Consider the following 16,316-nt stretch of genomic DNA (forward strand, 5'->3'; position numbering starts at 1 on the left):
CTGCATTGGCTCCAGTCTGAACTTCAGACCTTTGGTTGATCTTCTGATACTGAAGCATCTCAGTATCTTCATCTTTGCCTGGTCCCCACACCAAGACAGTAGAGGGCTCGGTGTTGTGGATTTCAGCTTTGGAACCTTCAGTGTTTTGGACACACTTTTCAGCTTCTTGTTCCCTGAAATCATCTGTAGACTCATCAAAGATCACATGTGGTGTTTCTTCAACACAAAGAGTTTGAGAGTTAAACACTCGATATGCTTTGCTTGAGCGTTCTATTCCAGAATATCCAAGGAAGACACCTGGATCAGCTTTACTATCTAAAGTGTTTAACCTCTTCTTTTCATTGATGTGGATGAAACACTTAGAACCGAAAGCATGAAAGTAGGCAATTGAAGGCTTTCTGTTCTTCCATAGCTCGTATGGAGTTTTTCCATGTCTCTGGGTGAGGAAGGAACGATTCTGCGTGTAGCATGCGTTGTTGACTGCTTCTGAAACTGAACTGATGTCAGTTTCTGACTGATGTGGCCTTTCTTCCCCCTGGATTGGTGAGGAAGATTCTTTTTGACTCCTGATGTTCCTTCCCCGATCTTTGACTGAAATCTGCTTTCCAGTCTTCTCAGTAGGGTGATCTGGTTGAAGGCCTCCTTTGCTCGTCTATAGCTCCGTGGATGTGGAACATTTGATCTCGCCATCAGTCTGCGTTTGCGAACTTCATCCATATCATGATCTCTTGATTCTTCTGATGTTGTGATTTCAGAAGGATCATCCTTTGACATGATCATGATTTTCTTTCCTTTGTCAGCTGCAACCTTTCCTCTAATGCTTTTAACAAGACCTTTCGATGGAAAGTTGCTCATCATGGGTGACTGCATCATGCAGTTCTTGACTGTTTCTTCCAGCTTGTGATTGAGCCTCTTGATCTCATGAGATGCTTTCTCACATTCTGATTTGGAGTTTCTGAGCTTTTCCTCCAGTCGGCTGTTCTCCATGATTAGCTGATCAAGACAAGTCTCATCCGGAAAGTAGATGATTGTCTGATTCTTAGCTCGTTCATCATTGATCTCCTTGTCCAATTTCTGATTCTGCTTGAGGAGATCTTCGAATATTTTCCTCAACTGACAGTGATCAGTCATGAGCTGATCAACCTCGTCAGTTTCATAGGATGAGCTATCTCCAGATTCTGAGTGGTCTCCTGAAAGCATCAGGAAGTTATCAGTATAAGGAGTTTTCGAGTGAGAGATTACCTCTGAGCCATTCATTCCATTGTCGTAGCTGTTGTCAGCCACGCTTTCTGATTCATTGGCCATCAGGGCTCGGCTCTCATCGTCTGAGCTGGAACTGTCGAAGTCGGATGATTCTGATGTGTCTTTGGAAGAATCAGCATCGTCAGCATCCATCGCTTTCTTCTTCGAAAAGCTGCGTTCTTTCTTAGCTCTCAGTTCTCTGCGCTCAGCTTGAGTCAGATCAGGGCATTCATGCCGAAAGTGCCCTTTCTTTCTACATCCAAAGCATTCCATGTCTTTGATGTCGTAAGCGGCTGACTTCCTTTCTCCGCTTCGATCTGTGGAATGTCTGAGGTTGCTTTCTCTTTCCTTTTCTTTGTAGTGCTGCTTGTGGAACCTTCTGTACTTCCGGAACTTGGACTCCATCTTGTTGAATCTTTCAGTCAATAATGCATATTGAATGAAGAAGTCCTCAGGGTTGAGTTCCGTTGGTTCCTTGATCTGCTTCTTGCCTTTTCTTGTTGAGGCCTTCAGTGCAACTCCTCTTGAGGTTGATGGACCATCTTCGTCTGATCCTCCAGCCTTCTTGTTTCCAAGATTTCTCAGGAGGTCGAACTCATTTGCCATGAGATCAGAGAAAAGCTTATTTGTCGGGAGCTGACTGAATCCTGGCTTATGCTGATGAGCGACTGAGTAGATCTGCCATTCTCCACGTGGCAGTGCTCGAAGAATCTTCAGGTTGATTTCTCGTTGAGTGTATTTGTCTTTAGATATGGATTGAACTTCATTCAAGATTTGGTTGAATCTATGTTCCATTTCTTCGACATATTCATTCTTGAGCATGAGGAAGGAGTCGAACTTCTGACAAGCTATAGATAGCTTATTCTCCTTGATTTCCTCGGAACCTACGCACATTCTTTCCAGGATGTCCCACATCTCCTTTGCAGTCCCGCACTTGATGATCTTCATGACATGCTTGTCAGGAACGGTGCCGGAGATGATGCTTTTGGCGAGGTTGTCTAGCTCATCTTGCTTCCTTTCTTCGGTGGTGAAGTCTACTTTTTTCTTGGGCTGGACCTCATCGTAAGGATCTTGTTGTCGATCAACAGGAACCCTTTTGACAGTTTCGGTGATGGTGATTGGTCCGCTGGTGATGACTTCCCACATTCGGCAATGTTGGACGGTGAGGAAGCTTTCAAGCCGAAACTTCCATATGTCGTATTTTTCAATACTAAACATAGGTAGAGAAGATAATCTGCTGTGGTTAGTCTCCATCAAAAAAGAGAGAACAGATAACAGCAGATAGAACAGTTAGCAAGCACAAAAAGAAAGAGAGAACTTTTTCGAGACCTTTAAGAAAAAGGATCTAGTTCAATTAGAACTAGTCAGATACAGGTAGTTCTTGCGAACAACCTGCTCTGATACCAATTTTTAGGTCCTGAGGGTCTCGAATAGGTGTATGGGGGGGAAATACACCTATAGGCTATTTTCAAATCAATCTACCGACCTCAATCAGAGGGATCTCAGTCAGAGATCAAAACGAAACTTTACAAGCAAACAAAGACGCATGTTTTACTGAAATCAGTTTTGACCAAACAGGGTTGACGACTGATACTGAAAGCTCTTCAGTAAAGAGTTATCAGTTAAGTTGCTGGAACTTAACTGATGCAAGTAAGGGCTTCAGTCGTGTTTGCTAAAACAGAGATGATAACACTCTTCCTGACTATCGAAAGATAGATCAGTCAGACTGATATCATACGCAGCGGAATTAAACTTAGTTTCGAAATAGCCTCGGTGAAGCACGTTGTTGGTTATGGTTTCTCTTTGCAGTTAGTCAGTGTTCAGTTTTATCAAATGAAATAACACAAGTAAGAATGTAAAACTGAAAGCTGTAAACAACATAGAGACTTTTACGTGGTTCGAAAAAATCCTTTCCTACATCCACGGTTGGTTGATCAGAAACAATCCACTCCGCAAGTGCTTAACAGGTGCACTGCAAACTGAACCGTGTGCTTGCCGGGTGCACACAACCGTACACTGAAGAAAACCCTTCTCCAGTACCCGCGCTTCACTCGCGTAGAATTTCCCTTGCTTAACACAACCCGTGCTAAGACTCTCAGAGTCAGAAAACCCTTCTGACCTCCGAATCACTCAAAATACTCTTATGGGGGGGGAGGTTTGAACGAGTGCCAACTATACTTACAAAGAACAAGTTCTTTGAAGCAAGTTTGACCTTTGGCTTCTGGGTAAACAGATATATGCCTAGGGTGTAAGAGAATGTATGTAATCAGCAGTGACTGATTTTGGCTTTGGAATTCTCTTCTTCGATTCAAGCTTTGGGGAGTTTAAGCTTAAGGCTGAGTAGCAATTTCGGCAGAGCTTCAGCTTATGTTGTTGAATCGGTGAAGGTTGAAGTGATCCTCGAGTGCTATTTGTAGGAGAACTCTTGAATAGATCCGTTGGCGTAAATCATCCTCAAGATTTCTTCCGTTAGAGAGCAATTCGAATTTGGGCTGAGGCTTCAATCTTCGAGGTTCCTTGTCTGGGTGGAAACGGCTCTCTTTGATGGACAGGAGATGCGACGTCTCTGAAAAGTAACCACCAGATAGGAATGACCTCTGCAGAGATAAGATCCTGAGATCTCTGCATTTAATGCGGCTGTACTTGTGCGTACGTGGCTTCCTCTGAACGTTGGAAGATCAGTCCTATGAGGAATGTTCAACTGATACTTGACTTTAGTATCAGTCCTTTGCGCACATTAAGTAATCAGTCTTCAACTGATACTTCAGTTGGGATCTGCAGTCTTCAGTCTTCAGTCCTTCGTTTTTCAGTCTTCAGTCTTCAGTCTTCGACACCGCACACTAAACTAGAAACGAACTCTAACACTTGAGTTCTAAACAATTCTAGTCTATTACAATTAAGTCCTATGATTTTTGGTATCATCAAAACAAGGGTTAGGATATTCAACAAGGTTCCCAACAGATTCACATATGACAAACTTACAATATTATCTTAATATAACTATGAAAGAAGCATACTATGAAATGAACTTGCTAATGTGATTGAGAAGTCTCAATCATTTTTCATGTAAATGAACATGTTGAATGAATTGTATCTTAATTTAAATGTATTAGAATTATATATATGGTGATAACATTCACTAATAATAAATAATCAATTAAAAATTATCAATTTTCTATTATTACCCTACAATCTACGGTTTATGGCACACTGTTACACGATTAGGGTCATGATAGCACAGTTGATCTACGTTCATGGTAGCACAGTTCTCACGGTAGAGTTGTTGTCACGATTGCTCAAATTAGGGATGTCAATCGGGCCAGCACACTCGATTTCGGGTCAGTCCATTCGGTTTCGGGTTATTTTCGGTTCGGGTTAGTCGGTTTTTTTTTATTTTTCGGGCTAATTTTTTTTGACCCTAACCCACTCGGTTTCGGGCCCGCAAGTTTTACGATTTTTTTATATGTTTATTTTTTGTATAGATAATCATATTCTTGTAATAAAAATATGTCGTATTTTTTAAATCAAGACATTTCACTTTATTTTAGATACAAAAAATAGTGCTATTTTAACATATGTTTACATAATATCTAACTTTAATTTCGTTTCTGATAAAAATTGTATATAGATTTAACATAAATGACTATCTTTCTTTGACTTTTATATCATAAATGTTTGTTATTAACCGTTGTAAAAAATCAAAACATATTCTACAAGCTTCAAAATGTTATTATCGAATTAAAAAGTAAATTATTAAAATTTAAAAATCAGTTATTAAGAATATGTTCGGTTAATCGGGCTAACCTACTCGGTTTTTGGGCCAACCCTATCGGGCTCGGGCTATTTTCGGTTCGGGTCTTTCAGGCTAATTTTTTTTTTGGCTAAAAAATTTTCAGCCCTAACCCACCTTTTTTATCGGTCTATTCGGGTCGACCCATTGATTTCGGGCTTTTTTGACATCCCTAGCTCAAATACACGGTAGCTCTAATACACGATTTCCCTAAAATTGTAAAAAACGTCTGTAATAAATTTTTAGACCCATTTATACTCGTTTTGAGTAAAAAATAATATAACAGTGAAAATCATAAACAACAAATAATAACAAAATCATTCCAAATACACTCTCATCAATGACCATCAATCAACAACATAAACCCTAAACAATAGCAGTAACCTACTCGCCTTGGACATGCATTTTTTGTGTGATCTTGACTCCAACAAATACTACACCTTTTTTTTTATGATGTCGTCTTCGCACGAATGCTTTCAATAATTTTGCCTGATAAAATTTGTCTAAACTGCTACAAATAAGTATTAGATAAGAACACTCGTTTACACCATGTACGCCAGCCTTGTATTTAAGAACACGCATAAATGAAAAGGATTTGTTCACATCTGCAAAATTGATTTATGTTTCAATGGTTTTATCTTTTTTATTTATTTAAAAATCAGTCACCAAGTACAAGAAAATAAATGAGAAATGTTATATATTTATCCAAGTCAACAACGCTTTTTAAGGGCATTTTAGACTTTTTACAAAGCAAATGACATAGAAAACATAGTGTTTGCAAAAACAAACTTAATTCTGATTTTAATTATTCTACAACAAAGGTATTTTAGTAAAAAAGAGTTAATTAATTGACATAAATAATTAACCAAGTACATTAATTAACTAACGAACACAGAACCGTGTATACAGGACATACAAATCGTGCATACCATCCGTGTGTATATGAACATGCATACACCAACAGTGCATAATTTATCATGCATAAATCTATCGTGTAAACGTGCTTATAGAAACAGTAATTCACAAAAGTGTGAGATCAATTTAAAAAGTAAAAAAAACTCGTCAATTTTTTAAAGGAGAAGCTGTCTCTTTCTTTTTAAATGGAAATCATAAGAGTTTCAATTATCTTTTCGCATAATAGTAGCTACTCAAACTCATATTTTTATGAAAGTGAATAGAAAATTCATACAAACTATGAAAATGGCTCTCTGCATATATTGCCACTTAACTAAAAATTGAAGTATATTCTATTTAAAAAAAACTCTCACTTTTATCTCATATGTTCTTATCAATTTTCAATTATTTGTGATAAGTAAACACTTTAGGGGGACCCACGTTGCTGAGTGGTGGAGTTATTGCCCCATCTCAATTTTATATAATTATATGCTAAAGACTCTGTTTTTTTTTTTTGACTTGGAGGAGTTGGGGAGGGGGAGCAGTGGAGTTTGAACCCAGGACCTCACTGTTCACACACAGGAGGTCGCACCGCTTGCTGTCTCCTTGGGGACACCAAGCGGTGACTCTTAGATATATAAAATATCTATATTTTGTTCTATTAAAAATTAAAAAATAAGGGCATGGATAAAGTAAATGTGGGTCAGCCACTCATAAAATGATTGAATCTTGCACACGAAGTATCCAAAAAAACAAGAGACTAAACTTTTTCAATCAAATAAATAAGTACTTCCTCCCTCCCATTTATCTTGAGATATTTAATTTGAACATAAAAATTAAAAATAAAAGAGTTAGAGTGTAAAATAAATAAGAATAACTTATTTATTGTGAGTAAAGAATATAAGGACTACATACTATTTTTAAAAAATATAATTATAAATAAAACTAACTAAAAGAAATTGTACCAAAATAAGTGAGATGAAGTAATATAGTATCTTATCCATATGAAAAAATAGTCTTAATCTTTTATTTTGAATTGTCCACAAAAAATAATTTTATTTTATTTATAAACACTAACTCACAATATATTATTATCAATATATCAACTTATTTATTTATTCTACGCAATAAATTATTTTTCATGATACAATTAGTTATTAGCTATTACTTACACTACTTTTAAGTGTGATATTTCCTCCATCCATAATATATCCAATAATTTGTATTAAAATCAGTGTTACTAGTATTTTTTGAAGAGGGGCGAATGAATTTACTTATCCAACTACAACATCATTAGTAGCAAGTAAATAATTAGGCGTTTATTTAATATAAATAGGTGTAATAATGAGAATTTATGTGTGGTGTGTCTTAACAGACAAATCTAAAATGGGTATAGCGATGTTAAATGGTCCGTGTCGTATTCCAGGCTGTCAAGTGACAGATAATTGGGACCCACAGTTGATTGGCTGCTAGACATAAGGTTTCACATGTCACTGTTAAATCAATTTATTTGTATAATTGAATGAAAGGAGGTTGGGCCCAACACCCATATAACTTGTCTCCCACATAATATTCAAGTTTTATTTAGTTCCCTAACCTTAATGATTTATTAAAATTGGATATTATAATGTTGTTACTTTGATAGCTGAGAAATATTGGAACGGGATTGGGCCCAGCGAGTTGGGTGGGCCCAAATATTAATTCCGTGACTTAGTGTAGCGTCATTGTCCAAGGCAAAGGCTGGATTGAAGTTGCCTTAGTGTTGGGTGATTGGGCCCAATGGGCCATGCCTCATCCCAAACTCTATGCATATAGGGCCATGACAGCAGGGCAGAGGCTGTAAATTCGAATATTCTTTCTTTAATATTATGTTTTACGATATAAATATGGCAAATCAATGGTTACAATCAGGGAGTCATGATTTCATGATTAATAAAATTCAACAAACATATTTAGATCGTCTATGTAATATAATTAAACAATTATGTAAATTTTTTGGGGGAAATGACGTCTACTTACCTTTTTCATTAACGAACAAAAAAAAATCATGAAAAAAGAGTATAATATTTAACATTAGAGATAGATGATAGGGAAAAAAAGATTGACACCTTGAATGAACTTAACTTATTCATTTCAAATTATTTTTTTCATAATTTTTACATCAAATTAAAGATCTTGTCACGATCTTTAATTTAGCATCTATATTGAATATTTTTTCATGAATTGAAGTTGACGATTTTTAAAAAACCATCAAAACATATAATAAATAGATAAGAATAGAAGAGAGAGAAAATTTGGTGAGAAAAGAGAATATTCCCTCCGTCCCATGAAGCATGACACAGTTCTTTTCGGCACGAGAATTAAAAAATTGGTATTTTTGTGTGTTAAAGTGTGGTAGGTGAAAAAGTGAAAATGTGAATAAATGATAATTTTTTTTGCCATTTTTAAAAACAGGTCAAGCTTCGTGGGACAAACCAAAAGAAAACTGTGTCATATTTCGTGGGACAGATGGAGTACAAGATAGAGAAAATGTGAAGGGAAAATGTCTATGTTAGAATTCATTTTTCATATATTATACTCGGTCTGTCCACAAAAATAAGTCTTAAGAGAGGTCAACACAAGTTTTAAAAAAAATGAATTGTGTATTTAGTGAGTGAAGAAGAAAAATTATAAATTAAAAAAATTGAGAAAATAAGTGCAAAAAGGGCCACAAATTAAAAGATGGTAGATCTATAAATGATAAAATCTTAAGGTTAATAATTAGTGAGAAAAATAATTAATACATATTATACATATTTTCTTAAATGAATAAAAATGATAAATTATGATATATTTTTCGTGAATGTGTATAAAATTATATATCTAACTAACAAAACACATTTTTCCTAGAAAATGTCATCACATAGTTGATTAGTTGTCGGGCATCTAACATCGTAGACAAATATATATTCTTCATGGGACGAAATTTTCTGAAAATCAGTCATAGTGTAAGAATGTAGAAAAACGTTTATATATATATATAGAGAAGGGTTCAATAGAGAAGTACAAGTATTTAGAGAAGAGAGAAGTGATCTGGAGCATTGATTCCTTTAAATCTAATGGACGAATTTCAATCAGCATTTTCCCTTAATTATTTTCGAAAAGGTCATTATAGTAATTGCATTTCATAACTAACCGTGTATTAAGATACGTAATCTTTCATTATCTTCTTTTTTTTTTGGTAAGATTTGATTATACCATATCTATTCAGTAAAATTCCTCTTGCTGTGAAATTCTTCCTACCGTAAACCTCAATATCAAAATCCAGTATCAATCTCAGAAGCTTCGTCTCGGAAAGTTAACAAAAAACGACGTGTGTTCTTCTTAAAATTGAAGTCGGCTTCCATGGATGATACATGTAATTTTTTTTCTTTTCATTGTAGTTTTACACGGTGATTCCAAACAAGTATATATTTGTTGTTTTTTTCGAACTCGTGCATTATATGTTCATAATGATTCAGTGACATCTTTTTGTTAAGGATTTGTATTTCAATTATCCATCTACACCAGTTTCTTGTATACTGTTATGCGTACTTTTCTGTTCGATTTTTAATAGTTTCTGTTCGTTTATAGAACTGAATAGTTCATTTGTGTAATGTGTTATGCGCTGTCATTTTCCCACATTTTTTGTTTTTTGTAACTACTATATATTAGCTTCGAATTTGTTTTTTGTAATGTTTGCACTTCACAGTACATTATATTCTTACAGTTTATTTATTTAATGAGCATTAACGATCAATTCATGTTCTAAAATTGTCTCTATTGTATTTTTTGTTTTCAAGTATATCCGACGTATGAAGAAGATGAAACAGTTGAACTTACAATCCCTGAATGCGAGTCTAAGAGCAAACCGTTTGTGGGGCAGATTTTTCGAAATTTGGATGTAGGATATGAGTTTTACGACGATTATGCAGAGTTATGCGGTTTTACATCCAGAAAAAGCACAAGCACAAAGGATGATGATGGTACAATTATTTTATACTATGTGTTATGCAATAGAGAAGGTATTCCTCCTAAGCCCGACGAGTCATTGATGCCCAAAAGTAAACGCTCAACCAAGAAGCGTAAGAGAACGTCATGCAAGGTTAATTGCAGGGCTCAGATTATTTTTCAAATTTCAGATTTTGGTATGTATAAGGTGCGCACGTTCATTGAGGGTCATAATCACGCCATGGTTCCTACTGTATCTAGACACCTTATGCCCGTGAACAGGAACGTTACCCCCGTCCATGAGATGTGGATTACGTCCGCGATTAAAGCAAACATTGGGCCTATTAGATCTTTCCGTATGTACAGAGAGATTATGGGCGAATATGAGGATATTGGTTGCGTCAGTAATGATTTAAAGAATTTTGTACGTGATCTTAATGTTTACGCACTTGATTCAGATGCTCACATGATTTTGCAAACATTCATGAATAAAAAAGAGTTAGGCAATGACTTCCAATATTTCTATGATGTAGACGATGAGAACAGGCTGCGTCGGTTGATTTGGACCGACGAAGTCTCTGTTAAGAACTACAAATTATTTGGTGAAGCTGTGTCCTTCGACGCAACATACAATACCAACAGGTATTTTTAATTTTTCTATGTTCTGTGTAATTTTGTTTTTGTTTCTTTATGTGTTCAAATTATTTATTAAAATTGTTCTTATTTTGTTTTGTGTTCAAACGTTTTTACACGACTGTTCGATAGTAATTGGTAACTGTTCAAATAGGTTAGAAAGACAATTTTATTCTTTTTATATTGTTGTAGTATGAACATTTATTTTTTTCCGTTTTGATGTCATAGTATTAAAGATTCATTTTTTGCCTTGACAGGTATAAAATGATCTTCACACCGTTCACGGGTAGGGATAACCATGGCAAGTGTTTGTCTTTTGGTGCAGCCATCATATCTCGAGAAGATGTTGATTCGTATTCTTGGGTTTTGGAAAAGTTTGTTGAATGCGTGGGAAATGCCCCACCACTATTAATAACTGATCAAGATCCAGGGTTGAAAAAGGCTGTTGCGGCAGTTTGGCCTCAAACACGTCACAGATACTGCATGTGGCATATTACAATGAAGGTTGCTAAGAAGATGCCGCAAAGATTGAGGGATAGCACTGAGTTCAAAACCAACTTTGGGAATTTTGTTTGGTCTGAATTTGATGAGCCTGCTGTTTTTTAAGAGAATTGGAAAAATCTTATGGATGAGTACGACTTGTTAGATAATAGATGGTTTTCTGATATGTTCGATGATCGTTCACACTGGATCCCTGCATACTTTAGAGATGTCAGTATGAGTGGATTATTCAGAACTACATCGTTGTCAGAGAGCGAGAATAGCTACTTCAAACGGTTTGTCCATAAGAATGCAAATCTTATGTTGTTTTATATGCAATATTGCAGTGCATTGGAGGCTCAACGACATAATTATCATAAGACTACCTTTGCTGACGAGACCGGAGTTCTACCCATGAAGACGAAACTTAAAATAGAGAAGCATGCTGCAACCATATACACCAACAACATATTCAAGGAGGTACAAGAAGAGATATATGCTTCGCAAACCTATTGCAATATGTATAAGATGGAGGAGCAAGTTGATGAGAGCATATATACTGTGCATGACAATATTGATGGGAAATTCGTGGTGCGACATAGACTGTCGGACGCTTATACATATTGCAGCTGCAATCTGTTCGTCAGGAAAGGTATTCTGTGCAAACACATTTTTCTTGCATTTCGCACATTGCAAGTTGAAAGAATTCCTGATAAATACATATCAGTTCGCTGGAGCAAATTTAGTAGATTGTCGGCCATGGTTCCTGGCTTTGACCTCGGCAGTGCACCAAGCCAAAATTCTGTTATTGGTAACAATAAGTTTTTCAACGTTGTTGGCAATTGTATTGTGTATGTTGGTGACAATCAAGTGCTACGTGAAGAACTCCTTGCTGCTCTCATTGAAGTTGAAAAAAGATTTGCGAAAGAGGGCAGTACAAAGTCTAAGCTAGAAGCTAAGCATAGGGTTTTCAAAGATTTTTATGGTACTGCAGCACCAGAAGTACCATCTGTGTTACCTCCTCTCATATCCAAAACGAAAGGCAGTGGCGCAGGTGGAAGAAGAAAATCTGACCAAGAGAAGGCCATGGCTCTTGCTAAGAAGCCATTGCGTAATTGCAATAAAATGCAATACGATGGGGCATCATGATTCGAGGAATTGTCCAACAAATAAGCTTTCTCATTGATCTAAATTTTTTAATCTTGTTGAGTATTTTTTTTACTGTGAACCTTTGTGTATTTGATTTTCAATAACGATGCTGGACTTTTTAAGTTGATATCATTTTGTTGACTTTTTTTTATTCATTATGTGTATAGATTATCTAGTGATTTTGTTCAATTCTATTTGTTGACTGCCCTACAAAGCATTATTAAGTTGAATATTTTTTTTATTGTGAACCTTTATGTATTTGAAAAGTAGTAACGACAGTGGATTTTTATAGTTGATATCATTTTGTTGACTTTTTTATTTTCACTATGTCATGAAATTCACATATGGAAAAATTGTATCTATTTTGTATGTTCATCTTTTGATCTTATATGTTCAAATTTTAATGCATCCTGTTCATTTTCATAATATGAAATTGACATATGGAAAAGTATTAACTTAAAATTCCGATTTTATATTATGTTGGACCTGAATTTTAGATATTACACTTTAAATAGTATTTTAAATACAGTTAAATGGCCCAATTAAATAAAACACACTTACAAAAAATACCATAGATTAATCAAAACAATTTAAATTAATAGGTCCAAAACAATTTAAATCAAGATAATTCAACTTAAATCAATAATATCTCAAAACAATCTAAATCCATAATATCTCTAAAAAACGATCAAGTCACTTGGAAGTGATAAGTTAAATATGTTCACAATTCAAGACAATTTAAATTTATTTAGAAATCAATCTAACTCAACCCACCAAGACTGAATCTATGTTAACCGATGGATCACTGCAAATCTTACGATATTCAATTGCAGCATTGTCCTCAATCTCTTTCTTCACTTCGTTCCTAGCCCATGATATTATGGACGAGCAATACCTCACCCGCATTCGAGAGATTTGTCGTGTACTTACATTGGATATGTCACACTTCCAATTTGACGAACTATCTCCCATGAATGTCTCCAAGTGGCGCATAAGATAAATAGTTGTGTCCAATGTATTTCTCTTGTCCGCCCACTTCAGTTTGACAATTTGCATTTTGGAATTCGACACCAATTTTGACTTGATGGTCTCTTCTTTGTAGTTGAGATAATACGCCAATAGTGTACGCTGCAATTTATTAAAAAATTGGATAATTTCAGACATAGAGAAGGCTTCAACAGAGAAGCTAAATATTGTGGAAAATAGAGAATTCATAAAATAAAAACGAACAGATCTATAATTTTAATGAACAGATAGTAGTTCTAAATACTTACAACTTTGGTGCAAAGGCTGTCATACTTCGTCAAATCATGATCACCTAATATGTTTATGAGACTGTCCAGCACAAAGATTCGTTCCCTTTTTAAATCCACACACAATGCAAAGTACCGTTCTTGTTCATATACGGGGAAGAAAACTGTCCAATAACAAATATATTAGAAATAATATTTACATTATTTAGAAAAGTACTGTTCATGTTCAATTAAAAAGTAGTTGCGTACCATATCAATGTTCTCAATTGGATTTTTTCCAAACTCCGTCAACTCCACATATAACTCCATCACGAATTTAGCTCTTTGTGATTCTAGACTTAAATTTTCTGGAGCTATACTGTCAAGCTAAAAAAAATAATAAAATTTAAATTAGAGTTTATTTTTATTGAATATGAACATAAATAACTTACATATAGGCTGGCCGTAGAAAAAAATCGGAGGGGTGAACTATTTGAACGATACTGCTCTTTCCAGTTCAGAACTAGCGTCCATGCATCTATAAGAGAAATGTTCACCACATTGCCTCTTCTCATTGATAACATCTCGAAACGCCTTACTTGTATATCCATGAATTCGAATAAAATTTCCTTGCTACATATAATATAAACAAAATAATATAAACAAATATCATAGCAATGTTTTTAAAGTATAAAATTTATCAAAATAATGACTTACTTCTCCCCACTGTCCAAGTACATGGCATAAAATCCCACTTCCTTCTCATTTTTTTTCAACGGTTTTGAAGTGCTTATATCACGTTGAAAATAGGGTGAGCGGAATTTTAAAGTATGCAAGAACATGCTCTGCTTGGGTGCTTTAGTCTCACGTCTTTCTGGACTAATAATCTTCAAAAAAAATGATTGAATACGACAATGTATTTATAATAATATAGTAATTTATATATATAGAACATCAAACACTACCAAAATAAGATATAAGCCATCGATATAAACAATTCAAAACGACACATACGTTTGTGTCAATGACATGTAATGCTAACCGATCCACCACATCTATTGTTTTGGAGTTATCGTCAACCTGCTAAAATTATTTAATTAACATACAACCATATCGAATTATTTTTTTGCTTTCTTCACAGGGTATGACACCTTTACCCCTGTCTTTGTTGTGGTAGGACGAAGCAGATGCTTTCCGGCATCACCCACCAAGTTTTCCTTAACCTGTCAAGTTTCAAAACACATTTGTTTAACACGTATAAGAACATAACTCAAAATAAAACGAACAGACATATTACTCAAACGAACAGTGTTTCTCGGATTACCCTGTTAGAACGCCTGACCTTCTTCCGAGCAACGACAACGTCACTAACATTGTCGCCTTGAACCTTTTCACTTCCAGTTGCAGCATCAGTCATAATCTGAACAAATAAAATAGTAAAATACCTCATACTTTAATGAATTATAGATTTGGGGTTAGTAATCAAATACCTCATCCATGGTTGAACTTTGAACCATTTTCTCCTTACTAACGGCGTGCTGGACGTTTGCTAATTCCTTTGATGCAGCTATGCCTTCAACTTTTTCACCAGCTATGCCTTCACCGTTTTCAGGAACTAGTCCATCGTTAAGCCCATCCTTTGTCAAAGTTAAGAACTACAAAATGAACATATCAGTTAAATATATTCGAATATAACTCAAAATAAAACGAACAGACATATTACTCAAACAAACAGTGTTTCTCGGATTACCTTGTTAGAACGTCTGACTGTCTTCCGAGCAACGACAACGTCACTAACATTGTCGCCTTGAACCTTTTCACTTCCAGTTGCAGCATCAGTCATAATCTGAATAAATAAAATAGTAAAATACCTCATACTTTAATGAATTATAGATTTAGGGTTAGTAATCAAATACCTCATCCATGGTTGAACTTTGAACCATTTTCTGCTTACTAACGGCGTGCTGGACACCGACGGCGTGCTGGACGTTTGCTAATTCCTTTGATGCAGCTATGCCTTCAACGTTTTCACCAGTTATGCCTTCACCGTTTTCAGGAACTGGTCCATCGTTAACCCCATCCTTTGTCAAAGTTAAGAACAACAAAATGAACATTTCAGTTAAATACATTCGAATATAATTAGAGTCATGACATAGGTAGCTACTATTTAACCTTATTCTGAATCTCAGTGTATGTCTCCATTGTATTTCCTCCTTCATTTTGTTCCAAGACCTGCTATTAAAAAATATATATAATAAATAAAGATAGATTATGATAATTCACTATATTAAAAAATATATATAATAAATAAAGATGGTTTGTTTAAAACGTACATCCCCAGTCATGTCATCTTGGCCTCCACCGTTTTGTCCATGGTTTTCAGTCACGCTTCCATGTATAACCCCAGCCTTTGACAAATATTTTACAAATTTGAAATCAATAAACGACCAGATACACACACATAATCAAACTGAAGTTAACTATATAGTGTTTTAAAAATTATGGTTTTGAACAGAACAATTTTATAAACGAACAGAATTATGAAATAAAAGAATATCTACTTTCTCACTTACACATAAAACATATTTTAGAAAATTTTAATACTTAGCAAAGAGAACTTACATTGGTCTCAGGGTTTTGGTCGACTTCATCAACGTTTAGTGAGAAACTCGGGATATCAACATCCACATGCCTTGTTTTCTCAAGCGCAGTGTCAGATGAACCTGCATCAACTGCAGCGTGAACTTCGTCCATATACCAATATGGGTCAGTTTCAGGTTCCAGTCCCTCAGGCAACTTAGAAGGCAACTTCCCATCGACATCAATCTTTACTCCTATAATTTTTGAAGCTGCTACCAAGCTATCCTTGAAGTACTTTGACTCCTTCTCCTCAGCTGAAACTTTATGGACCATCTCACGTGCTTTAC

General features: G+C 35.3%; 2 protein-coding genes across 2 annotated transcripts; both read left to right on the forward strand.

Moving 5' to 3' along the window:
• The first annotated feature begins 9,639 nt into the window (after positions 1-9,639).
• LOC130990545 (protein FAR1-RELATED SEQUENCE 5-like) lies at positions 9,640-11,134 on the forward strand. Its single transcript, XM_057914771.1, has 4 exons — positions 9,640-9,655; positions 9,748-9,930; positions 10,087-10,537; positions 10,786-11,134. Exons 1-4 carry the CDS (start codon positions 9,640-9,642, stop codon positions 11,132-11,134), a joined length of 999 nt encoding a protein of 332 aa, XP_057770754.1.
• An 18-nt stretch (positions 11,135-11,152) lies between these two features.
• LOC130990546 (protein FAR1-RELATED SEQUENCE 5-like) lies at positions 11,153-12,157 on the forward strand. Its single transcript, XM_057914772.1, has one exon. It carries the CDS (start codon positions 11,153-11,155, stop codon positions 12,155-12,157), a length of 1,005 nt encoding a protein of 334 aa, XP_057770755.1.
• Positions 12,158-16,316: the final 4,159 nt, after the last annotated feature.

The sequence above is a fragment of the Salvia miltiorrhiza genome, chromosome 6, assembly GCF_028751815.1.
Source record: "Salvia miltiorrhiza cultivar Shanhuang (shh) chromosome 6, IMPLAD_Smil_shh, whole genome shotgun sequence".
Lineage (NCBI taxonomy): Eukaryota > Viridiplantae > Streptophyta > Magnoliopsida > Lamiales > Lamiaceae > Salvia > Salvia miltiorrhiza.

Excerpts from the sequence above, each read along its gene's own strand:
- LOC130990546 (XM_057914772.1), top strand. The coding sequence starts at position 11,153 with ATGGATGAGTACGACTTGTTAGATAATAGATGGTTTTCTGATATGTTC.
- LOC130990545 (XM_057914771.1), top strand. Across the intron at positions 9,931-10,086 it reads AAGCACAAAGGATGATGATG|ATTTTGGTATGTATAAGGTG; the intron begins GTACAATTATTT and ends TTCAAATTTCAG. Across the intron at positions 10,538-10,785 it reads GCAACATACAATACCAACAG|GTATAAAATGATCTTCACAC; the intron begins GTATTTTTAATT and ends TTGCCTTGACAG.